General features: G+C 41.0%; 1 protein-coding gene and 1 long non-coding RNA gene across 5 annotated transcripts; one reads left to right on the top strand and one right to left on the bottom strand.

The window, feature by feature from the left end:
* Positions 1-453: 453 nt before the first annotated feature.
* Positions 454-25479, bottom strand: LOC126603286 (uncharacterized). The gene is made up of 3 exons (XR_007616228.1): positions 25380-25479; positions 746-1659; positions 454-527 (listed from the first exon to the last, which is right to left on the bottom strand). It is a non-coding gene; the product is annotated as an uncharacterized LOC126603286 (long non-coding RNA).
* Positions 17637-23288, top strand: LOC126603270 (UPF0481 protein At3g47200-like). Of its 4 annotated transcripts, XM_050270067.1 has the most exons (3): positions 17664-17700; positions 18855-18945; positions 21636-23288. In XM_050270067.1, exon 3 carries the CDS (start codon positions 21670-21672, stop codon positions 23080-23082), a length of 1413 nt encoding a protein of 470 aa, XP_050126024.1. In that variant the 5' UTR covers positions 17664-17700; positions 18855-18945; positions 21636-21669; the 3' UTR covers positions 23083-23288. The 4 variants fall into 4 exon arrangements, with proteins under 4 accessions (XP_050126023.1, XP_050126025.1, XP_050126024.1 ...); XM_050270066.1 differs by lacking the exon at positions 18855-18945 and having other exon boundaries at positions 17637-17700; XM_050270068.1 differs by lacking the exon at positions 18855-18945 and having other exon boundaries at positions 17649-17700; positions 21666-23288.
* Positions 25480-26822: the final 1343 nt, after the last annotated feature.

Below are 26822 nucleotides of genomic sequence, written 5' to 3'. Positions count from 1 at the left end.
AAGACCACGAAGGCCGATCTCAAAAATCGAAGAGGCGCTCGCTTTCTCAAAAGCTGGGCTCCCCAGAGACCACGAGGGCCGATCTCAGAAATCGAAGAGGCACCTACTTTTCCAGCCTTTTCCAGCCTTGTCAGCACCTGTCACACGCACACTCAGTTTTGCGGAAATTATGGGCATTCTGTCAAAGACTTCTGGGGAAGTAGAAAACACATGAATCTTACTGTTCAATCACCCACTTCTCACACGCAACAATAGCTCATGGGTACCACAGATAACTTTGCCAAAGTTCTCTGCCAAAGTTGAGCACGTGAAGCTTGCAGCTCCCACTACATCGCTCTGACCAAGAAGGGTAAAAGAATAGCAAAGAAACAGCACTAACAAAGTTTAGACCCATAAATTTTGAAGGTCTAGCTACCATATTATTACCCACAAGGGTAAAGGAACAGTACCACTGCTGGATAATTGGAAAGTCCCTGTGTGTCAACCTCTGTGCTTCGTGGCAAGGTAGACTAGCAAACATGCCCAACCTTTACTCACATTCGAGAAAACACTCCCAATAAGATTGCTTGCTCCAAAATCGAAGAGGCACCGTCCTCCGAATCTCGAGAGCCAGACTCCCAACATGACTACTTTCTTAAAAATCGAAGAGAGGGTAAAGGAACAGTACCATTGCTGGATAATTGGAAAGTCCCTTTGTGTCAACCTCTGTGCTTCGTGGCAAGGTAAACTAGCAAACATGCCAAACCTTTACTCACATTCGAGAAAACACTCCCAACAAGATTGCTTGCTCCAAAATCGAAGAGGCACCGCCCTCCGAATCTCGAGAGCCAGACTCCCAACATGATTACTTTCTCAAAAATCGAAGAGACACTGCTCCCCGAATCTCGAGAGCCAGACCCCCAGCATGATTGCTTTCTCAAAAATCGATGAGGCATCGTTCTCCGAATCAATCGAAGAGGCGCTCGCTTTCTCAAAAGATGGGCTGCTCAGAGACCACGAGGGCCGATCTCAGAAATCGAAGAGGCACCTACTTTTCTAGCCTTGTCAGCACCTGTCACACGCACACTCAGCTTTGCAGAAATTATGGGCATTCTGTCGAAGACTTCTGGTGAAGTAGAAAGCACATGAATCTTACTGTTCAATCACCCACTTCCCACACGCAACAATAGCTCATGGGTACCACAAATAACTTTGCCAAAGTTCTCTGCCAAAGTTGAGCACGTGAAGCTTGCAGCTCCCACTACATCGCTCTGACCAAGAAAGGTAAAAGAATAGCAAAGAAACAGCACTAACAAAAGTTTAGACACATAAATTTTGAAGGTCTAGCTACCATATTATTACCCACAACTGTAAAGGAACAGTACCACTGCTGGATAATTGGAAAGTCCCTGTGTGTCAACCTCTGTGCTTCGTGGCAAGGTAGACTAGCAAACATGCCCAACCTTTACTCACATTCGAGAAAACACTCCCAATAAGATTGCTTGCTTCAAAATCGAAGAGGCACCGTCCTCCGAATCTCGAGAGCCAGACTCCCAACATGACTACTTTCTCAAAATCGAAGAGAGGGTAAAGGAACAGTACCATTGCTGGATAATTGGAAAGTCCCTGTGTGTCAACCTTTGTGCTTCGTGGCAAGGTAGACTAGCAAACATGCCCAACCTTTACTCACATTCGAGACAACACTCCCAACAAGATTGCTTGCTCCAAAATCGAAGAGGCACCGCCCTCCGAATCTCGAGAGCCAGACTCCCAACATGATTACTTCCTCAAAAATCGAAGAGACACTGCTCTCCGAATCTCGAGAGTCATACCCCCAGCATGATTGCTTTCTCAAAAATCGAAGAGGCATCGTTCTCCGAATCTCGAGAGCCAGATACCACAGACCACTTTTTCAAAGTGCTCTGACAGAGTTAAAACATGTGAAACTGGCAGCTTCCACTACCGTGCTATGACCAAGCAGGGTAAAGGAATAGCATTACTACTTGTTGTTAGGGAGACTCCTATATATGTCGACCTCCATCCCCAACGGACAGGCAGACCTGCAAAAATGCTCAACCCTTCATCATATCTGAGAGGGCACTCCCAACGAAGCCTTTCGAAATATTCAGCTTTCTTTCCCCCCGATAATACCTCTGCAAACAAGCTATACTAGAGCAAGAATATCTCATATCATCAGGGTTAAAAGCAAGAGTATCCCATATCATGCTTTTTCCCTGTCTTTTCTTTTGGCCTTGTTTTTACCTGCAAGACAAGGAGAAAGAGAGCAATCAGTCAGCACTTGGAATCAAGCTTCCAGCCAGGAACTGACTGCCTGGAACCCCTTACCTGATTACTTACCTGGCATTGCTCTCGAGTACTCATCTTCAACATCTTATGTTTCCAGGGAAGATTCCGCATCTGCTTGAGGAACAGATAGGGCAAGTGCGAAGGATACAAGGAAGCATGTGGAGACAAGCGTAACAGCACACGTGCCGATACATTCATTACTCTGTCAAAAGCAAAAGTATCCCATATCAGCAGGGTGGAACGTACTCTAGATTTGATGGACTTGTTTTGACCCTCAAATTCTTCAGTCGGCCTTATACTCTGGAGGAAACCAGAAAACCCTCCAGCTCAGTTCAAGAATAAGCCTGTGGAAAGTTACTTCTTCAAAAGCAAAAGTATCTCATATCATCTCTTCTCATTTTTCTTCTCTTTATCCTTCATGCTGCTGCAAGATGGGGAGAAGGTGAACAATCAGTCGGAGCTCTGATTGCTTACCTTGTTTGTCACCTCTTTCAGCAGACCCCCTAGCTCGGCGACTTGGGGGACTCCTACTACCTGGTTTGTATCGCGCTTGACCAAGCCTGAAACTACAAGTAAGCTTCAAGTGAAATTGATACATTACCTTGTGCATCTCCACCAGTTAAAGATACCACCCCTGGATGGAGGAAGAGTACTTCCAGAGAAGATGCCACATCTACCTATGAGACAGATAAGGCAAGTCAAGACGACACCACACTCTGATACTTAGAAGTTTCGTGATTACGAGATCATTCTCCCACAATATTTCCTAATGGCATTTGTACTAAATCATTCACTTGTACTCACTAAATGAGAGCTTGAACCTATGTACTTGTGTAAACCCTTCACAATTAATGAGAACTCTTCTATTCCGTGGACGTAGCCAATCTGGGTGAACCACGTACATCTTGTGTTTGCTTTCCTATCTCTATCCATTTATATACTTATCCACACTAATGACCGGAGCAATCTAGCGAAGCTCACAAAAAGCGATCGTTTTCGCTACCTAGGATCTATCTTGCAAGAGAACGGAGAATTAGATGGAGATCTCAACCATAGAATACGAGCTGGATGGAAAGAGTGCATCCGGCGTGTTGTGTGACCGTCGTAGGCCACTGAAGCTCAAGGGAAAATTTTATAGGACGGCAATAAGGCTAGCGATGTTGTATGGCACAGAATGTTGGGTGGTGAAACATCAACACGTACACAAAATGGGTGTAGCGGAGATGAGGATGCTTCGTGGGATGTGTGGGCACACGAGAAAGGATAAGATTGGGAATGAGGATATCCGAGGTAAAGTAGGAGTAACCGAAATTGTAGGAAATATGAGAGAAAATCGGCTCCGGTGATTTTGAACATGTGCAAAGAAGGCCGACTGACGCTCCGGTTCGAAGATGTGACTACGGGACAGAGGTTCAGGGCCAAAGGGGTAGAGGAAGACCTAGGACAACTTTGGAAGAGACTCTAAGAAAAGACGTAGAGTACTTGGATCTAACGGAGGACATGACACAAAACCGAGCGCAATGGCGTTCTAGGATTCATATAGCCGACCCCACTTAGTGGGAAAAGGCTTTGTTGTTGTTGTTGTTGTATTAGAAGAAATTAAATATTTATAACAACTTAAATAAGCAACTCATTAGTGTAAGCGTTGATAAACGTGTTTATTCCTATTGGTGACACATTATTTAGTTTACAAATTTTGTCTCCCTATCATTATCTCTTAAATTGGACTTCGGATGGGAGTAGGAGTTATCCGGTTTTATTATAGTTCTCCTTTTCCTGGCCGGACAAGTTTTCCAAGCCTGTGCCACTGCGTGGAGGAGACTTCAGTGTTCAGTCTATATTTTGATAACAGTCGATCAGTCTCCTGTCACTGATTCCGTCCGATTTCTCTCCAACACACTTACTGGATCGGATTTTCTTCCACTCACCAGCCACGGCTCATGGAGAAGGAGAGGACTACGGCATCTGTATCCATGCTGATGAACTTTGTTCATACGAGTTGAAAATCAACCATGCAGGAGAAATCATGGGAGGAGAAGCTCAAACTCAACCACTTGATCCTGTTCACTGGTTCTTTGACCCAAAAGAGTCATCTGAGTTCCCAGTTCCAGTCAGAGACTAGACTATATTGGGCGGTGTGACGTTCGGCAGCCCCTCCAAGTTATACTTGTTGCCGATTCCAGGACCTAATCAAGATATGGTCCCCGATGGAGACCGGCACCATTTGTATACTTTTGACACGGTCACAAAATCATTGAAACAATTCATCAGAATGCATTTAAGCGATCCTCGTTACCTACAGCTGCGTACAGAAAGCTTTTATAATCTTACTGATCCAGCATCCTTCCCCCATATATATGATAAATAAGTCGTTCGAATGTTATGATCCCGTGATGGACACTTGGGAGCATCTCAAACCTTTTCCAGAACAAGGTCAGAAAATGGGACAGTCATACGTGGAGATTATGGACGCTGTTTGTTACGGTTGTATTCTGATTTCGATATGTACGGCTGTGGACCATCGGAGTTCGTGGGTTTCCACATTGCCAGTGAAACATGGCATCCAGTCTACATACCTACAGTTGGTGATGATATCAGTGCTACTAATCCTTATCCTTCTTTCGTGGGGAGGGCTGTCGTCGTAGACAACGTTATCTACGCGTTTCTAATATGAGCGGGGTGGTCCGATCATTCACTCTTGGGATGGTCTTCGTACTCGGGTACTCGAAAAGATTCAGACAGAGCTACTAATTCATTTGTAGCTTTCTATTTTATTGCCTCAAGTTGATGTGATTAGTGGATTTCGGAAACATAAACGTGTATGTCAAAAGCCTTGTTGTATTGTTATCTAATGACGACTGGTCATGTTTGTGATCCTTGCAGTGTATTATCTTTCTTGTGAGATAGATGTGAAGAAAGTTGTTATAACTGCATTTGCTAGTCGGTCTACATTTCAGAGCCTTTTCATGTTTTGGTATCTAGGTGAAGACCATATGACCATGGCCGAAGGCTAAGCTCATGATGATATCTCAAGTCGAATGAATTTTTGCAAAAGAAACATTCTTCCTCTACAAACCCTAAATGATTGGAATTCTACATGCTATATTCCTAGAGGGATTGCCACAATCCCCCATCCCCATCCCGTTAGAATTTATTCAAATAGAGGCTTTTCACAAGAAAACTATTATTAGCACTTTAAAAATCTCATTTGGCACTCCTCAAAAGTGTATTTTTCTTTTTAAAATATAGAAATTTGGAGTGTCAAATGAGATTTTGGAATGCCAATAACAATTTCCTTTCACTATAGACAAATTTTGTGAATTTAACCAAGTCTTATGCAATGGTTAACAACTCATTCAAATACAGGCTTTTCACAATAGACAAATAATAGAAGTCACTACAACCAAGCGACAATCTACAAAACCATATTCGAAAAAGATTACCTCGAACTAAAAAAGAAAGTCTAATGTGGTCTCTTCTATATGATTGTAGACATCGAAATTTCGGTAAATAAATGTTGACCGATAAATCAAAGTTTCAACTCTCATGTATTACATGAATTTTACACGTAGCGTGTGTCTAAACAAAAAATCGAAATAAGTTGGAAAAGTCATCAAACAGGACACGTGTCAACACCTGGCAGAAACGACTTATTTCATCTGGAATATTATATTCAAAATTAGGCCTTGGAAAATTCTATAAATAGAAGCCAATTTCATTCATTTCAAGAAACCAATTCATATTACACCTTGAAGCTCTGAAGCTCTTAAACTCTGAAGCTCTCAAGCATCCAGGTTCCCGAAGAATCAAGAAAGCCTTCTTCGTTCTTCGTTCATCGTTCTTCCAAGATCAAGCCCCGACGACCCCTTTGAAGAACTTCCACCAATTCAAGATCAAGCCCCGACGGCCCTTGAAGAAAGTGTTCATCGTTTATAATCCGTTCATCCCGAAGAATCAAGAAAGCCTTCTTCGTTCTTCGTTCATCGTTCTTCCAAGATCAAGCCCCAACGGCCCTTGGATCAACAATCATCCACCTTCAAGATCAAGCCCCGACGACCCTTGAAGAAAGTGTTCATCGTTCATCATCCGTTCATCTTAAGATCAAGCCCCAACAGCCCTTTGGATCAACAACATCAACAAATCCACACATCCAACCGTTCTTCAAGATCAAGCCCAAAATCCCTTGAAGAACTGTTCATCATTGTTCTTCAAGATCAAGCCCAAAAGCCCTCGAAGATCCGTCAATCACTGTTCTTCAAGATCAAGCCCAAAAGCCCTTGAAGATCTGTTCATCACCGTTATTCAAGATCAAGCCTCAACGGCCCTTGAAGAAACTTTCAACCGTTCATCCAAGATCAAGCCTCGACGGCCCTTGGATCAACAACATCCATAAATCAACACCTTACGGAGATCAAATAAGAGGATCAAATTTGAGAGAGATTGTAACCCAAAATCATCAAATACAAATATCATTTTGTGCACGTTGTTCTTGTCTCGTTCCTTTTAGGAAATTTTTGTATTCACAAATTTGGCACGCCCAGTGGGACAATCTCTACCTCTTATCTCTTTCTCTGTTCAAGATATTCAAGCACACTTCCAAAATCAATGGCATCAAGCAAAGGACAAGCCGTTCTCACAAAGGGAAGAAGCATGAGCACTTCCACCATGAACGGAGCATCCATTGGCGCCACAACTACTCTTCAACAAACCACTTCAAAGTCGGTGTCGTTGAGAGAGCAAGTGGAGCATCAAAGACACGAGCCTGTCATCAACCTAACCTCGCTAGGGCATCGAAGCATGCCATTAAGGCATATCAGATAACATCCCAAAGCGGCCAACGGGGTCATTCATCAGCACCCTGGATGCCTGAAGAGTCGCGTATGATGGTTGCACAAGTCATGACCATCGGCGTTACCTCCATTGAAGAAAAGTTGGCTCAAATGAATGAAGCGATCACAAGGCTAACACGGATTGTTGAAGAAAAAGACTTGCAAATCGCTGCACTCGTCAGCCGACTGGAGCCACATGACAGCGAGAACCCCGACCTGGAGGATGATCCATTAAAGAGAGGAGCTGGCGGAGAAGATGAGCCTCAAGTGGAGAGAATCGATGTGAAGCGGGAGCCAGACCAAGCAGCGGCACTCATGGGATCTCTTTCTATCCAGCAGCTGCAGGAGATGATCACCAACACCATCAAGGCACAGTACGAAGGGAGCTCAAATACCTCCGGGTTGTACTCGAAGTCGTATTCAAAGAAGATTGACGCCTTAAGGATGCCGAGGGGTTATCAACCGTCAAAGTTCATGCAATTTGATGGAAAAGGAAACCCGAAACAGCACGTTGCCCACTTTGTTGAAATTTGCAACAACGCAGGGACCGAAGGGGACTACCTCGCCAAGCAGTTTGTGCGCTCGCTGAAAGGAAACGCCTTTGAGTGGTACACGGACCTAGAGCCTGAGTCCATCAACAACTGGGAGCAATTGGAGCGGGAATTCCTCAACGCTTCTACAGCACCCGCCGTACTGTGAGCATGCTAGAGCTAAGGAGCACAAAACAATGGAAGGACGAGCCAGTCATTGACTACATCAACAGATGGCGCACTCTAAGCCTTGACTGTAAAGACAGGCTCTCGGAAACCTTTTCAATCGATATGTGCATCCAAGGCATGCATTGGGGTTTGCAATACATCATTCAAGGCATTAAACCACAGACCTTCGAGGAATTGGCCACTCGCGCCCATGACATGAAGTTAAGCATCGCCCATCATGGGAAGAAAGAACCAATCGAAGACTACAAGAACGACAAAGTTTTGGGGCCAAAGGTGGATAAGGCTGCATGGAAACCCACCAAGGAAGTAAAGACGGTCAACACATCTCCCGTCAAAATCTTCACACGAGGCAAGGCGATTCAAACCGAAGCTTTTCGTGATCAAGAGATGCGTAGACGCACTTTGAAGGAGCTTGATGAGAAGACTTATCCATTCCCCGACTCTGATGTGGTTGCCATGCTGAATGACCTGTTGGACAAGAAGGTGATCGGTTTGCCTGAGTGCAGACGGCCGGAAGAGATGAATCGTACCGACAGTCCAAGATACTGTAAATTCCACCCCTTCATCAGTCATTCGACAGAAAAGTGCTTCATGCTGAAAGATCTCATCATGAAACTGGCTCAGAAAGGAATCCTCCACAAGTCCGACAATCGGAAAGGGGGCAAAGCAGCTCTTGTCAACCTTTAAAGCAACGTGAACGTGTTGAAGATGATGAAATTTCGACACATAGATCGTCCATCCCTATCACGATACGCGATTTCTTTCCTGAAGACTTCTTCAATCATTCGGTCAAGACTCCTTGCTATGAAAATTACAAGGAATGCCTCTCCAGGATCGTTTGACAAATTCACAAAGCTCATTGTCCACAAGAGCCTAAACTGCAGGACACCAACGCTCCTGGTCTGCACGAGCATAAAAGGCAATTCCAACGCTCCTGGTCTGCACGAGCATAAAAGGCGAGAACCCAAGCTCCTCGTCTGCATGAGTTGAAACTGTAAATGGCACCAAATGCTCCTCGTCTGCACGAGCATAAAAGGCAACATCAATGCTCCTCGTTCGCACGAGCCTAAAAGGTGACACCAATGCTCTTTGTTCACACGAGCCTAAACTGCATGAACCAAAGCTCCTGGCCCACAAGAGCATAAACTCTGTAGGAAAAATCATCATCAAAATCATTGTTAAATTCATCACTCATTTGAACTACGTTATGACTTGATCCCTCCTCAACTGAGGGTACGTAGGCGGCTCGAACATTTAATTTCGAGTTCAGTCATATCAAAATAAAAAAATAATAAATGTTTTATTAAAGAAAGTCAATTATATTACAAAAGAAAAAAAAAATGAATACATATGTTATTATGTATTTACAAAAAAAAAAACAAAAAAAAAAAAAAAACAAAAAAACAAAAAAAAAACAAAAGAAAAGAAAAAGAAATAATGTATATGTATGGGTGTCTCGGCCTAGCTGCAACAAAAGGCTAAAGCCACAAGCCCAATTCGGCTCTTCATATGAGAAGAAGCCCAAACCTAGATCTCTCCAAAGCAACACCAGGCCCAAGTTTGCATCAAGACCAACATCAGGCCCATCGCCGCAATGCCAGAGGAAGCTTTTGAGAATAGGTGTGCAGAGAGATTCGAAGCTCGACCTCGACGACTCCAAGCACGTCATCCAACGAACCACTAAGCTCCACCATCTCTGTGACATCCAGTTCGACTCTTCCATAATCAGCGTCGATGAGGTTTGTAAAGCTGTGACTTGCATAGAAATCGCCGCCAACTTCTATTCAATAGAAGCAGGCCCACCGGTGCTCTTCCTCTATGGATCCCCAAAGCTTTAGTACTCTCGATGCCACCAACTTCTACTCCTACTGTTCTCTTCCTCCTCCTACGAAGTCAAGTTTATGTGCAGCTACGGCAGATACCCCAATCGCCGTTTTCGTGAACCTTCATGCACGAACTTCCGCGTAAATGTTTGCTTCATGCACTGTCATGGTCTCGCCAGTATTAGGGTAAGTGCTGAGGACGTGATCACCATTAAGCTGGGGTGCAAGCTGGATAAGCTCGACTTGGAACTCTGAGAGATTCAAATCTTTTCTGGGTCCGCCTAGCCATCAGCATCATCTACGACACCTGCTGCAGGTCACTCGTCACCATAGCTATCTCTCCTGCTTATCGTCAACAACTGCAAGACCACCTCAGGTCAGGCCCAGAACCACGGCCTCGATCCCTCATTCTTCCACTTCATTCTGTAACCTGCATAACGTCGACTCTCTCTTCGCTCATTAGATTGCGAAGGTCGTAAATCAGGGGAAATTGGTGTCTGGCGAGATCCATCAAGCGATTCCAAAACATCCACATAGCATGTGCCCTACCGACGGTCGTAACTTTGTTGAAACACGGGGACAGAAACAAGATGGACGACTGCGATTTGAACTCCCTGCAAGTGATCGGCTCAGTGGCACTCCGCTGGCAAAGAGCGTGGTCGAGAAGTTGAGCATAGTTGCTGATTTTTGAAACCTTCTTGCTGGGTTTCTGAAAACCTTGCTGGGTTTGAGAAATACACAGGGATTGTAGAGTCATGGCTGCGAGAGATGAAGCCACATTAGACAAGACCCAACTGCAATACACCATTCTCTCTGCCAGATTATTCACCGAGACCCATGAAGAAAGCTTGAGAGGTACTCTACTTCTTCCCTGCTCAGCCGATAGCAGCAGAGTGTCGATGCAGCACCAACCGTTGATCAACGCTAGCGGCAGCAACAAGGCAATCTCCCTCGACCCCAGATCAGATCTCGTCGGAGCTCCAGTGATCTCGGGGTGATCTTGGGACAACTTGCTTTTCGTTCTCTAACCTCCAACTTTATCACCATACTCGTGACCTTCTCAGAGCAATAGGATCCTCGGCAGTTGATGCTTGTGCGTCCGTCCTTGTTGTGCTCTGCATCCTCCCTTGACTTCGTCCTTCCCTGCAAGTTCTTCATCCCATCACTACAATTTATATAAAAAAATATATAATAACAAAAAGATAATGGATGAAAGTGGCAGTCACCACTAAAATATATATATATATATATATATATATATATATATATATATATATATATATATAAAAAGAGTGATGGTGCATCTGGCACCACGCGAAAAGGAAAAAATATATATATATATATAAAGAGTGATGGTGCATCTGGCACCATGTGCAAAAAAAAAAAAAAATAGAAAAAGGAAAAGAAAAGAAAATATAAAAAAAATGGATGGTGCATCTGGCACCATGTGCAAAATATATATATGATAAAAAAAATGGTGGAGCATCTGGCACACCAGCAAAAAAAAAAAAAAAAAAAGAGAAGAAAAACAAATGCACTAAGAGAAATAAAAGTCCATTTTATTTATTTTTTCTGGAAATTTTACATAAATTTGCATTATACATACCTTTAAAAAAAAAGGTCAAATCAAATTTATAGGGGGGATTTTCAAGGATGATCAGGTGGCGCCTTATCACACGACGGAGCTCCAAGAAGAAGAGACACCGGAGGTTGACTGTTTGAAGCCTCACCACACGGCGGAGCTCCAGGAAGAAGAGGCGCCGAAGGTTGACTGTTTGAAGCCTCACCGCTCCAGGAAGAAGAGGCACCAGAGGTTGACTGTTTGAAGCCTCACCACTCGGCGAAGCTCCAGGAAGAAGAAGCACCAGAGGTTAACTGTTTGGAGCCTCAACACTCGGTAGAACTCTAAAGGACGAAGGCAATATGTGCCTTCGGATGGTAAACTCTGAACCTGACCTTCGGATTCCTGCAGCTGGTCGAGCTTTCTCTTCATGCTTGTCGAGTAACTATTGGCAAGCATGTGCAACTCTCTGTTTTCACGCTTAAGCCCTCTAATCTCTTGTTTGAGACTCATCACTTCAGCCGCCAATGATTCAACTTGACGGGTTCGAGCAAATAGACTGAAAGCCAGATAATCCTTAACACAGAACTTGCACACTGCACACTGCACACTGCGAGCCAGAGAATCCTTAACAACCAACTCATCAGACCGTTTGGAAAGTAGTCTGTTATCTTTGGGAATGACAAGGCTTCTAGCCACCACCGCAGCGGTCATATCATTCTTCATCACCGAATCCCCAACGGTAAAAGGACCAGTAGGAGATATGAAAGATAGGCACCATATGTTGTCTGGAGAAGGCGGGACTGCCTCTTCACCAAGGTTCAAGTCAAAACGACGGTCGGAGGGACCAAACATTTTCAAAGATGTTGAAAGAAAGAAGAGGTCGGACAAGTCAAGATCGTAGAAGTGCAAGAAGGGAGTTTCTACAGGCAGAAATTCAAGTGTGCTTTGAAACGTCCTGCGTACCTCGATAAAAATCAACACTCGACGAGATTTCAGAAATCGAAGAGGCACTAGCTTTCTCAAAAGCTGGGCTTGCTCAGAAACCACGGGCTAATCTTCCTTTCCAGACTTGTCTGCACTTGTCACATGCAACCTCTGCACTCGACAGAGCTCAGAAATTGAAGAGGTCAATTCAAAAATCGAAGAGGCAAGCTCAGAAATCGAAGAGGTATCTTGCTTTTCCAAATGCGTCAGCACCCATCACACGCAAACTCAGCTTTACGGAAATCACGGGCAATTTATCGAAGCGCCGATCCCAGATATCAAAGAGGCGCCATTCTTTTTCAGCCTCGTCAACACCTGTCACATGCACACTCAGCTTGGCGAAAATTACGGACAATTTGTCAAAGATTTCTGATGAAGAAGAAAGTACGTGAAACCATACTGATCAATCACTCAATGGTTGCCGACACGAGTGAAAAAATCGTACCTCTACAGGTATTAAAGAACTTCCTATAACTGTCTACCTTCACCTTCCATAGCAAGGCAGACATACATGACCTTTCTTCATCTCCGAGAATGCCTACCAATGAAGCCTCTCGAGTCACTCAGTGTTCCTTATTCCTTGGGGTACCTCTGCAAACAAATAACACCAAAGCAAAAGTATCTCATATCACCAGGGTAGAAAGCAAAAATATCTCATATCATGCTTTCTCCATGTCCTTTCCTTTGTCCTTGTTCTTACCTGCAAAGACAAGGATAAAGAAAACAATATGCCGGAACCTCCACTCAAACCCAGGTAAGGAATTGACTACCTGGAACCTTGGCCTGGTTGCCTACCTAGCACCGCTCTCGAGTACTCGTCTTCCACTGCTGCTGTACTTCCAAAGAAGCTGCCACATCTTCCTGGAGAACATATAAGGCAAGTGAAAATGATACCTTGCAGCATGTGGAGACAACGTGCAAAAGAAACAAGCATAGAAGAATGCAGCCAGCACAGTCAACTCAGCAGAAGGAGTTTGAGCTGTGGAACTCGAGAAGATGCCATATTCTGCCAGAAGAATAAATAAGGCAAGGGAAAATGATACATTGAAGCATGTGGAGACAAGCACAACAAAGCACGTGCCGATTCATCCGCTACTTCTTCAAAATCAAAAGTATCTCATATCATCAGGGTTGCAATCACTATGGGTGGAGGACTCATTTTGACCCTCAAATTCTTGGGTTGACTCGCTAGGCGTTGTGGGCTGCACGTGCCGATTCACCACCCTTGAATCAAATCCTTAAAGATCAAGTCACAAACTGGAAGAAGAGCCCATCAATCTTGAAGATTATATCGTTGACCAAATTGCTCAGGTGTGAATTAGAAAGATTGAATAAAGCAACAAGTCGTCACCTTCACCTCGTGCTTGCTTGCCATGTGTTCAAGTCAACCTTCAAGAATCAAGCCTCGACGGCCCTTGAGGAAATCACAAGTCAGATTCAAGATCAAGCGTCTGCCACCCTTGAATCAAACCCAGTTCAAGAATAAGCTGTGGAAAGTCAACAACTGGAGGAATCCAGAAAATCCTCCAACCCAGTTCAAGATCAAAGCTGTGGAAAGTCAACAAGTGCAACAAAATACGTGCCGATTCATCCACTACCAAAACCAAAGATCATCTACCACATGAAGCTCCTTGTGGTCCAAATTTCAACCTTCAAGATCAAGCCTCGACGGCCTTTGAAGAAATCTCAAGCCCAATTCAAGATCAAGCCTCAACGGCCCTTGAAGAAATCTCAAGCCCAATTCAAGATCAAGCATCAACGGCTCTTGAAGAAATCTCCAACCCAATTCAAGATCAAGCCTCGATGGCCCCTGGATCGACTTCTACAGTAAGGGACTTCAAAACGCATCTCCTACACGTGACAAGCACATGTATACGACGCGCCTTGAAGTGGAGGCATTTGTAGACATCGAAATTTCGGTAAATAAATGTTAACCAATAAATCAAAGTTTCAACGCTCATGTATTACATGAATTTTACACGTAGCGTGTGTCTAAACAAAAAACGAAATAAGTTGGAAAAGTCATCAAACAGGACACGTGTCAACACCTGGCAGAAACAACTTATTTTATCTGGAATATTATATTCAAAATTAGGCCTTGGAAAATTCTATAAATAGAAGCCAATTTCATTCATTTCAAGAAACCAATTCATATTACACCTTGAAACTCTGAAGCTCTTAAACTCCGAATCTCTCAAGCATCCAGGTTCCCGAAGAATCAAGAAAGCCTTCTTCGTTCTTCGTTCATCGTTCTTCCAAGATCAAGCCCCGACGACCCCTTTGAAGAACTTCCACCAATTCAAGATCAAGCCCCAAAAGCCCTTGAAGAACTTCCACCAATTCAAGATCAAGCCCCGACGACCCTTGAAGAAAGTGTTCATCGTTTATAATCCGTTCATCCCGAAGAATCAAGAAAGCCTTCTTCGTTCTTCGTTCATCGTTCATCGTTCTTCTAAGATCAAGCCCCAACGGCCCTTGGATCAACAATCATCCACCTTCAAGATCAAGCCCCGACGGCCCTTGAAGAAAGTGTTCATCGTTCATCATCCGTTCATCTTAAGATCAAGCCCCAACGACCATTTGGATCAACAACATCAACAAATCCACACATCCAACCGTTCTTCAAGATCAAGCCCAAAAGCCCTTGAAGATCTGTTCATCACTGTTCTTCAAGATCAAGCCCAAAAGCCCTCGAAGATCCGTTCATCACTGTTCTTCAAGATCAAGCCCAAAAGCCCTTGAAGATCCATCAATCACTGTTCTTCAAGATCAAGCCCAAAAGCCCTTGAAGATCTGTTCATCACCGTTATTCAAGATCAAGCCTCAACGGCCCTTGTAGAAACTTTCAACCGTTCATCCAAGATCAAGCCTCGACGGCCCTTGGATCAACAACATCCATAAATCAACACCTTACGGAGATCGAATCAGAGGATCAAATTTGAGAGAGATTGTAACCCAAAATCATCAAATACAAATATTATTTTGTGCACGTTGTTCTTGTCTCGTTCATTTTAGGAAATTTTCGTGTTCACAATGATGTCTCTGCAAAATCAAGTATCAAGTCCCACCACGTAAAACTACTATTCATTGCATCAAAATTAGCAAAAGAATCCGTAAAAAAAAATTCCTTCATGAAATTGTGTGAAAAATTGAAGTGCAAGCAAGCATTATAACATAAACAATTTGCCGAAGAAACTTTGAGAAACTATGGGACATCCATAGAACGAGGTGATAGAAGCTAGATGACATATATGAAATCTGTCTCTAACCAAATATGATGCCACTCCGTATCCCATGCATTAGGAATTGCCTTGATCACCCCAACAATCTCAGCAACAATTGCAATTGGATAAGAAAATGAGGAAGCAAACGCCCCTAAAAAAGGTCCATTGGAATCATGAAAAACACTACCACTACCCACATGACCATTTAGTTTACAAGACCCAGCTGTGTTAACCTTAATTCATCCAACAAGAGGCGGACGTCAAAACTTAGGTACAAAGCTAATAGCACCTAAAGAAAGGGATGAAATAACTGACAAAGAGAATATAGGAATTTAGAGCTTTTCGAGTGGAAAGTGTTCTTCAAGTATACGGGGATATGAAACTCAATATTGTGCTGTGATTGAAGAGCTTATTTGTTTTTTTTTCTTTTGTATATATGTAAGAACATGATTGTAGTGTGACCAATCTCATGAACTTGTTTAAATTTTCCTTGTTATAAATAATGGTCTCTCGATCTTATATGTAATTTTTGGTTTTGTTTGGATTGAGTTCAAGATTTTATTAAGAAGACGACATGATTACATCCACATGAACATTCAACAGAGATTAAAGCCATGGAGATGGAGACCCCTCTTCTAACAAGTACTCCTGAGCCACTTGTCGCACTTCCATGGCTAAACCCACACACAACTCCAAAAGAGAGATTTTTCTTTTTTTTGGCAATCCAAAAGAGATATTATATTCACAAACCTTAAATTACTTTCCTTATTATTTTTTTAAATTTTTAATATTTTAATAATTTTTATCAAGTGTTTAGTGGTGAGTAGAATATCAACAATATTAAAAAATAAAAATGTGTGCGAGGGAAGTAATTTGAGGTGTGTGAATATAATATTTCTTTACAAAATAAAAAACTTCATTTTAATCCTTAAGAAAATGAGTTTTAGACTATAACCTTGTGTAAGATTAAAATTTGATTTTCATCCCTCATACATTTAATCATCTCATGTTATTAATTATATTTTGATTTTTTTTCTCTTTTTATTCCTAATTTTAATGTATTAATTACATTTAAATTTCATTTTGTTTCATTCATCATAAGACATATTGTTATAGACATTTAGGTAAACTAATTTTTTTATATAATATTTTCCGATACAATTTGTATGTACTTCATTTAGGCGCATTAATTCATTTGATATATTTTGGTATATCCATCAATACAAATATTTAGATACATTAATTCAATATAATACATTGCGGTATGTACATTTTGATACACACATTTCGGTATTGACATTTAGGTATATAATACATTTCAGTACATACATTTCAGTCCATACATTTAGGTATATAAATTTAGGTTGATTATAATATATTTCATTCCAAACATTTAGGTACAGACATTTCGGTATAAAGAAGTCAATTTAATATATGTCGGTATAGTCATTTATGTACTCTTATGCATTTAAGTATTTATGTGTCACTAATTTCTTTTAATATTTTCTCATTTAGGTTCATTTATAATTGAAAGAACCAATATGTGCATATTAATAAAATCAAAATTTTAATGTCGAGACATTAAATAATAAAAATAGAATATAAATTTTAATAAAAGTACACTTCAAGGGATTAATTTGAATATGTAATCTAACACCAATAATTTTTTTTTATATTTTAATCTTTTTCAAGGACTAACGTTCAAAAACCCATTTCCAAAAGATTGAAGGAGACCTCCTTTAACGATCCAACTAATAAAGAGTGACGTCACAAGACTAACTGATCATGTGCATATCGTCACTCCTATAATCTATTCACCCTGTAGATATCTTATAGAGTCCCTCGTGAGCAGGTGTGAATTGGTCAAAAATATTAGGGTCTAATCGACTATGATCAAACAACCTTACTGGAAGGCAAATCTTTCTTCTTTTTTATTTTTCGTTTTTATGTTTGGAAAAATAGAAAAGTACATCCACTTTTCTGCTAAATGATACTCATTCAAATTTAAATGCTTTGAAAATGGTTTAGGAATCTGTGATGATTTCTTGCCGATGTTGCAGAGCACCTCCGCACCCAAAGGCAAGTAAGTAGCTTTTCGATGCTCCCCACCCCTCTGTGGATTAAAATATAGTTTAAGAATATTATTAACTTTATCTCCAGTATATAAGAGTGCCTGTGTCACTATATGGTAGTATTGTTTTTTTATTTGTTTACAGTAACTTATAACTTGCAGGCCTCAAATTCGCCAACAGAGGAAGTCTTGAATTTCGGGTAAGCTCTTCTTGCACATATCTGTTTATTATTAAAGCCTTGATGTTGTGAAAAAGCTAGGACAGTAGGCAATGAGGTTATAAGGTATAATTATTTGTTTAGACTATTAAATTATGTATGCTAAAATTTGAATGATTAGTCATCAAATGTGCTTCATCTAGTTATCTCTAATACAGCATCATAATTTGATTAAAAAAATATATATATATATACATGGACTGAAATGTTTTCAATTTTTTTGGCTTGGTTGCCAAATCCACATATTTTCTTCTAAGTTTCTCCCTCCATATCGCCTAAAAAAATTTCTTCAAGTTATCCATCCTGATAACATTTTCGTATGAACTCCCATGAATAGTAGAAGTTTTTCTTAATCAAAATAAACTTTAGAGTAAATTGTAGCTATGGTCCCTGAACTTTACTCAAATTGGAGCAATGGTCCTTCAACTAAAAATCCATTACCATTGGTCCTTCAACTCATTAAAACGTGCAGCTATGGTCCCTCAACTAAAAATCCATTACCTTTGGTCCCTCAATTTTAATTCAACTGGAGAAATGGTCCATTAACTTTATCTCAATTGTAGCTATGATCCTTCAAACATAACTCGTTTTGACAAAATTTTTTACGTAGTTGACAAAAATGATCATAATTACACACTTTGATGAGTTGAGGGACCCTAATTAAATAAATGGTTATTCCAACATAACATATTTTGACAAAATTTTGAAGAAATTAATGAAAAGGACTATAGCTACACATTTTGATAAGTTGAGGGACCAATGGTAATGAATTTTTAGTTGAGGGACCATTGCTCCAATTTGAGTAAAGTTCAGGGACCATTGCTACAATTTACTCTAAACTTTAACCATCCATGAATAATGATCATAATTAGATAGCGGATAATGTTTTTGTTCCTTCCATGGGGAACTTTTTTGCCCCAACCTCCCCCTCTTTTCTTATGATTAATATATCTATGTATGAACTTCGTAATCGGAACCGTTCACTATCATCATCTAAAGATCATGTATGCAACAAAAAAAAAAATTATTCAATCTGGATATGATATACTTTTCATCTACCATAGGAGGGAAATGGATCATCTCCGATCCCTTCCTCTAAAATTATTATAACTTTTAAAGTGGGCCTCTGTTTGTAGCCGTTGAATCAGATTTCAACGACTCAGATCCCCGAACTTGATGGATTAGGAGGAAGGAATCCGGAGATGATCCTTTTCCCCATAGGAGCAGGTGTGAATCAATTCACTTTTTTTTTTTTAAGTATTGTTATTGACACTTCAAAAAATTATCACGCACTCATTCTTTAATCTCACTTCAAAATGTATTAGATGACTCATTTTTAGTACCAATAATAACTCACTTTTCAATTTATAATCTTTCATCTCGCTTGTTTCTTCTCCATTGCTATGTTTGCACATATCCATAGTTTTGAAGCTTTTAGATTCATATTTACCGGTAAATGGAATGGTGCAGCCTTCTTCTTAAGAGCAACCCCGCCCTTGGAGCCATCCCCCCAGGCAATCCACTATTTAATCCACCATGTGAACAGTAATTATCATATGCATTTTCACCGTTGCACTTGAATAGCCATGGCAATAGGCAATAAAATATTATTAATTTTTTTTTTACAAACTAATACTAAATAAATTTATTTGTAATTTCGGATAAGATATTTTAAATCGTTCTCGTTGCGCCACGTGTTATTTATCCAAAACGACATTTTTTAAAAAAAAATCAGATATTTTTTCGGATTTTTTACAATTTTAAAATTTTTTATTCAAATAATTAATCTCTGCCGTTGGATTTAAAAAAAAATTGAATTCCAACACTCCAGATTGTGCCACGTGTCACAACTGTAACCTTTCTTAATTTTAAAACTTTTTTTTTATTTATAAAGCATATTAATATCGATCGTTGATCTTAGATCGAACAGTTGATATTAAATAAGATTTTTTTTTACCGTTGAGATCCAACGGTCCAAGTTAAAGAGCCGTTGAGATCGAACGGACCGTGGGAAGCCACGTGGCTTCCCAACGGTAACTTTTCTGTCTGAAAAATCGGTTGATTTTTTTGAAAAATGGTCCGGCAAAGCGCCCCCACACGCGAGTGGGGTGCACGCGCCTGACAGAAAAAAAGAAAAAAAGGGTCAGCCGCCAGTGCTGGCATCACACCCACTCGAGCTGTCAACTCTTCACAGGCCCGGAGCTCGGGCTCCACCTCCGCTCGGGCTCCTTCAACGCTGGAGCAAGTTCATAGGGCCTCGAGCCCTTTCCTCTCCCCTATCCCCCGAGCAAGGTCCATGGGTGGACTTGCTCTAATATCTTTTAGAATAGTTTAGTTGTGTATATATGTTTAACTTTTCAATTAACCACTTAGATTTATTAATATATAGATAGTATTGATAATAGATTTTAATTATTGTGTTTCATCACCAAAAGGCTCCGTGTATTTAGGAGTGAACTGCTTTTATGATCCTAAATTATTGGAATACTTCTTCATATCCTCTTAAGATCAAATCTTCTGCATTTAAATAAGTGTGGTATTTCTATGGTCCCAATAAGTGTCTAACATATATTAAATTCATGTTAATAAAATTAAGAAAAGTTAAGATATTGAATACGTATCAGATACTTATTGAAACCACAGAGATGCCAAATCCATTTTGAATGCAGAAGATTTGGTCTCAGAAGGTTGTGTTGAGCCAACTTGAGTACTTGGTGATGAAGTAAAGTGTTATGTCGCAATCCCAAAGGGACGTCACGTCATCTTGGTTTGTTAAATCAATTAATATTTTTTTTTAGACAATTGCCTGTAGAGACAAAAGATCAATTGTTGACCAATTTGTATAGAGGAACAATTCAATGATTTTTTAGTTTTTTTTATTGTCGAAAATTTGTTAGTTTTATTGGGTCTTATTTTTTTGGTTGTTGCCAAAAATATCAAGGTACCAAAAAATCTCTTTCTAGTGGAACATGACAACCCACTACGAGACTACAAGTTTATGACATTATTTTGCTCTATATTGCAAATATTACTATGTTTTATATTTTTCTCTCATACCAGTTTTTTTTTTTTTCTTCTCATCCCACGTTGATCCTAAAAAATATAAGGGTAAATAGAAGCAATTAATTCAATCTGACTAAATGCCCTCCTCATAAATATATAAAACAAAATTTACTTTCATTTTTTTGGCAAACAAAAATCTACTTTTTATAAGGAAAGGTAGATTACGTAGTTATGGAAACACGTCTTATTTTAACTTTTAGTAGAATTTTGTTTGTCTCTTGCATGTTTTGACTGGAAGCTTGAGATCTGAGAAGGAACACACATAGCATTTTTCATTGAAGCATATAGAGTGACCTATTTGTAGGAGAAAGACAGCTCGAAGTCTCAATCCCTCTGAAAATATTGATTTTAATTTGGATTAACTTGTACATATTGAGTCTATGGGAATGACTTACAATTTCATGTCTGATAAGATGATAGGTCGTAAACCTATATGCATTGTCATGTAAAGAAGTTAAAACATGCAGTGATTCAAGATAGGTCGGGGATGCCACAATGACGTACCAAACATGTATAGCCTTTGCTTACCTTGATTGGGCTTTAGACTTTAGTCAGTCATCAATCAAATTGAAAGTATTTTCAATCTGTGGATTTTATCAACCTTCTATGATAGCATTGAGATTGACTTTGTAATTTTTTACCAGAATATATATATATATATATATATATATATATATATATATATATATGTATGTATATATATATATGTATATGTATATATATATGTATATATATATATATATATGTATGTATCGTTTGAGTTGGTATTTCGTGATGCATGTTTTCTAAATTTTTGTCCGAACATCTTGGAATGTCAATAATGAATGAAATATTTTTTTTTATTATGGTGCCAGTGATCTATAATCCTCATCTATTAAAATCAGGACAATGCCGCCCAGGAAGAAAGTGGAACATAGCACCAATAAAGCTCCAGATGACATAGAAAGTGCCTGCAACTCAGTAGTACTAGTGACTTCGATGACAGAGCGGTTGAAAGGCTTGTCACCCCTGTCCCCTTACTGTTGTATCTACAAAGTTCCTGAGCGACTACGGTCTGTGAATAAGAAGGCCTACACACCTCAAGTAGTCTCAGTAGGCCCACTCCACTATGATAATAAAGACTTGTTATACATGGAAGAACACAAACAGAGGTACCTACAACAATTTCTACATCGGACTGGGGTAAGCTTGGAGGATTATGTGAAGAAAATAAAGGCCCAAGAAGAAAGACTGCGTGGTTGTTATGAAGGAAAAGCCAGTGAGTTTAAGAGTGATGTATTTGTAAGTATCATTTTAGTTGATGCCGCCTTCATGATTGAGCTCTTATTGAGGAACTTTTTCGAGGATTTGAGGGATGATAGTGACTGGATATTCAAGAAAACATGGATGTTGCAAAATATAGCGCCTGACATGATTTTACTTGAAAATCAGCTGCCATTTTTCATTCTTGAAGATCTTTTCGCAGATGTTAAATCTAAATGGCAAAAAGATGAGCTGCCTTCAATAACAGAGCTCTCTTACAAGTTCTTCCAGGAGACGGTGCGTTTACAGGGGGAAAAAGACAATTTGGAGTCTGTTTCGGAAGTAAAACACTTTGTTGATTTGATAAGAACTTTACATCTACCATCTTTGAAGAGCACACAAACTGGAGGGCCCACATCTTCTTGTACTCCTAAGGTTAAGCACTTCTGTGATCGTAGAAGAAGGTTTCTACCATCTCAAAAGTCACAAACTGAAAAGCCACTCCCAAGTACTCTAAATACACCAAGCGCTAAGAAGCTACACCAGGCTGGAGTCAAGTTTGAGATCAGTTCAAGCAAAAATTTGTTTGATATACAATTCGATAATCAAGGTATTCTGCAAATTCCACAAGTAGAAATAAACGATTACACGGAGCTTACACTCAGAAATCTCCTTGCATTTGAACAATGCCATTGCACGGAGAATCACATAAGCGATTATTTCTGCATCTTGGATGGTTTTGTAAACACCCCAATGGATGTAGATTTCCTTGTTGAGTATGGAATAATTGTGAATGCGCTCGGCGACAACAATAAGGTTTCTAGACTGATTAACAAGCTTTGCATCGGGGTTTCTTGGAACCACAAAAACTACTACTTTGCTGATCTTTCTAAGGAGCTGAACAACTACTGTCGTAAGCCGTGGAACAAATGGAAGGCAAGCTTGAAACAAAAGTATTTCAACACACCTTGGGCAATTATTTCTGTCATTGGAGCTGGTTTTGTCATCGTACTCGCTATCATACAAACAGTGTGTTCTATTATCTCTTCCATTCATTAGTCGTCTCCTTAATTCGCCGTTTTCTTCCTATCCTTTCCGTATTATTTGCTTCTTTTATTTGTTTGTCTGGTTGTTCCATATTGAGATTCATGTTTGGGTTGTACACATTGTAAGCCCTGTTGCTAATAAGAGCTGTACGGTCTGTTTTATGATTTGTACTTTATTTCTGCTTAATTTCTCATCTATAAAGTATTATGTCAAAAAAGTTGTTACAATTTCACCTGTAGGTAGTTAGACCCATTGAAAAAGACAACTACACAGAGACAAACTTTCTCACCAGTGTGTATTCTAAGAAAACTTACGAAGATTTCCCTATTTTTCGTGAAAATGAGTTGACATTATTTTCTGCTCTTATACATCTGATCACATGACACAGGATCGAAGATTTCCCTGTTGCTAATAGATGCGACTATGGGACAGAGGTTCAGGGCCGAAGGGGTAGAGGAAGACCTAGGAAAACTTTGGAAGAGACTCTAAGAAAAGACTTAGAGTACTTGGATCTAACGAAGGACATGACACAGGATCGAGCACAATGGCGTTCTAAGATTCATATAGCCGATCCCACTCAGTGACTTGGATTTTCCAAGTCTCCAACCGAGAAGTTTTCATCACTCGGGAAATTAAGGGAACACTACCCCAACCTACATGCTCCACTCAGAAAGCTTCAACATACAAGCTTCAACAAAAGAAAATTCAAAGAACTTAGCGAATAAGGCTTTGGTGTATTTAACACAATACGTTGAAATGAAGGAAAACTTATTTATTGATATCCCCGATAAGCTACAAATATGTACATATACATGAGTCAAAATAAACACACAAGAGAGAGCCTTCACAAAGGTTGCTTAGGAGAAGTCTCAGTAGTTGGTAGAGCCCCAGAAAGAGAAGGCACCGGAGGGGGATCATTTGGAGCCTCAGTACTGGACAGAACCCTAGAAGGAGGAGGCATCAGAGGTTGATCATTTGGAGCTTCATTACGCGGTACAGCCCCAGAAGACGAAGGCAATAAATGCCTTTGGAACAAACCCACAAATCTCTGATGATCAAGTAAAACCTGACCATCAGTTTCCTTCATCTGGTCAAGCTTCCTCTTCATGTTTGTAGCATAGTCATGTGCGAGCCGGTGCAACTGTTTATTCTCATGCTTGAGCCCCCTAATCTCCTGTTTGAGACTCATCACTTCAGCCGCCAATGATTCAACTTGGCGGGTTTGAGCAAATAGACGTTGGGCCATATTAGACACAGAACCTGCACACTGAACACTGAGAGCCAGCGAATCCTTAACAGCTAACTCATCAGACCGTTTGGAAAGTAGTCTGTTATCTTTGGGAGTGAGAAGGTTCCTGGCCACCACCGCAGCGGTCATATCATTCTTCATCACGGAATCCCCAACGGTAAGGAGACCAGTAGGGGAGACGAAGGATGGGCGCCATATGTTGTCTGGAGAAGGCGGGGCTGCCTCTTCAACAAGGTTCAAGTCAAAACGACGGTCGGAGGGGCCAGACATTTTCAAAGGTGTTGAAGAGAGAAGAGGTCGGACAAATCAAGATCTTAGAAGTGCAAGAATGAAGCTTCTACTGGTGGAGATTCAAGTGTGCTTTGGAACTTAATGCCAACCCCTATAAAAATCTGCACTCGACGGAGCTTCAGAAATCGAAGAGGCGCTTGCTCAGAAATCGAAAAGGCGTTTGCTTTCTCAAAAGCTGGGCTGCTTAGAGATCACGAGGGTTGATCTCAGAAATCGAAGAGGCGTTTGCTTTCTCAAAAGTTGGGCTGCTCAAAGACCACGAAGGCCGATCTCAGAAATCGAAGAGGCGCTCGCTTTCTCAAAAGCTGGGCTCCCCAGAGACCACGAGGGCCGATCTCAGAAATCGAAGAGGCACCTACTTTTCCAGCCTTGTCAGCACCTGTCACACGCACACTCAGCTTTGCGGAAATTATGGGCATTCTGTCAAAGACTTCTGGGGAAGTAGAAAACACATGAATCTTACTGTTCAATCACCCACTTCCCACACGCAACAATAGCTCATGGGTACCACAGATAACTTTGCCAAAGTTCTCTGCCAAAGTTGAGCACGTGAAGCTTGCAGCTCCCACTACATCGCTCTGACCAAGAAGGGTAAAAGAATAGCAAAGAAACAGCACTAACAAAGTTTAGACCCATAAATTTTGAAGGTCTAGCTACCATATTATTACCCACAAGGGTAAAGGAACAGTACCACTGCTGGATAATTGGAAAGTCCCTGTGTGTCAACCTCTGTGCTTCGTGGCAAGGTAGACTAGCAAACCTGCCCAACCTTTACTCACATTCGAGAAAACACTCCCAATAAGATTGCTTGCTCCAAAATCGAAGAGGCACCGTCCTCCGAATCTCAAGAGCCAGACTCCCAACATGACTACTTTCTTAAAAATCGAAGAGATGGTAAAGGAACAGTACCATTGCTGGATAATTGGAAAGTCCCTGTGTGTCAACCTCTGTGCTTCGTGGCAAGGTAGACTAGCAAACATGCCCAACCTTTACTCACATTCGAGAAAACACTCCCAACAAGATTGCTTGCTCCAAAATCGAAGAGGCACCGCCCTCCGAATCTCGAGAGCCAGACTCCCAACATGATTACTTTCTCAAAAATCGAAGAGACACTGCTCCCCGAATCTCGAGAGCCAGACCCCCAGCATGATTGCTTTCTCAAAAATCGATGAGGCATCGTTCTCTGAATCAATCGAAGAGACGCTCGCTTTCTCAAAAGCTGGGCTGCTCAGAGACCACGAGGGCCGATCTCAGAAATCGAAGAGGCACCTACTTTTCTAGCCTTGTCAGCACCTGTCACACGCACACTCAGCTTTGCAGAAATTATGGGCATTCCGTCGAAGACTTCTGGTGAAGTAGAAAGCACATGAATCTTACTGTTCAATCACCCACTTCCCACACGCAACAATAGCTCATGGGTACCACAGATAACTTTGCCAAAGTTCTCTGCCAAAGTTGAGCACGTGAAGCTTGCAGCTCCCACTACATCGCTCTGACCAAGAAAGGTAAAAGAATAGCAAAGAAACAACACTAACAAAGTTTAGACACATAAATTTTGAAGGTCTAGCTACCATATTATTACCCACAAGGGTAAAGGAACAGTACCACTGCTGGATAATTGGAAAGTCCCTGTGTGTCAACCTCTGTGCTTCGTGGCAAGGTAGACTAGCAAACATGCCCAACCTTTACTCACATTCGAGAAAACACTCCCAACAAGATTGCTTGCTCCAAAATCGAAGAGGCACCGTCCTCCGAATCTCGAGAGCCAGACTCCCAACATGACTACTTTCTCAAAATCGAAGAGAGGGTAAAGGAACAGTACCATTGCTGGATAATTGGAAAGTCCCTGTGTGTCAACCTTTATGCTTCGTGGCAAGGAAGACTAGCAAACATGCCCAACCTTTACTCACATTCGAGACAACACTCCTAACAAGATTGCTTGCTCCAAAATCGAAGAGGCACCGCCCTCCGAATCTCGAGAGCCAGACTCCCAACATGATTACTTCCTCAAAAATTGAAGAGACACTGCTCTCCGAATCTCGAGAGTCAGACCCCCAGCATGATTGCTTTCTCAAAAATCGAAGAGGCATCGTTCTCCGAATCTCGAGAGCCAGATACCATAGACCACTTTTTCAAAGTGCTCTGACAGAGTTAAAACATGTGAAACTGGCAGCTCCCACTACCGTGCTATGACCAAGCAGGGTAAAGGAAT

This window comes from Malus sylvestris, chromosome 15 (genome assembly GCF_916048215.2).
Source record: "Malus sylvestris chromosome 15, drMalSylv7.2, whole genome shotgun sequence".
NCBI lineage: Eukaryota > Viridiplantae > Streptophyta > Magnoliopsida > Rosales > Rosaceae > Malus > Malus sylvestris.
The sequence above is the reverse complement of the archived record's forward strand: the minus strand, read 5'-3'. Positions and strand labels throughout refer to the sequence as shown.

Excerpts from the sequence above, each read along its gene's own strand:
- LOC126603270 (XM_050270066.1), top strand. The coding sequence starts at position 21,670 with ATGCCGCCCAGGAAGAAAGTGGAACATAGCACCAATAAAGCTCCAGAT.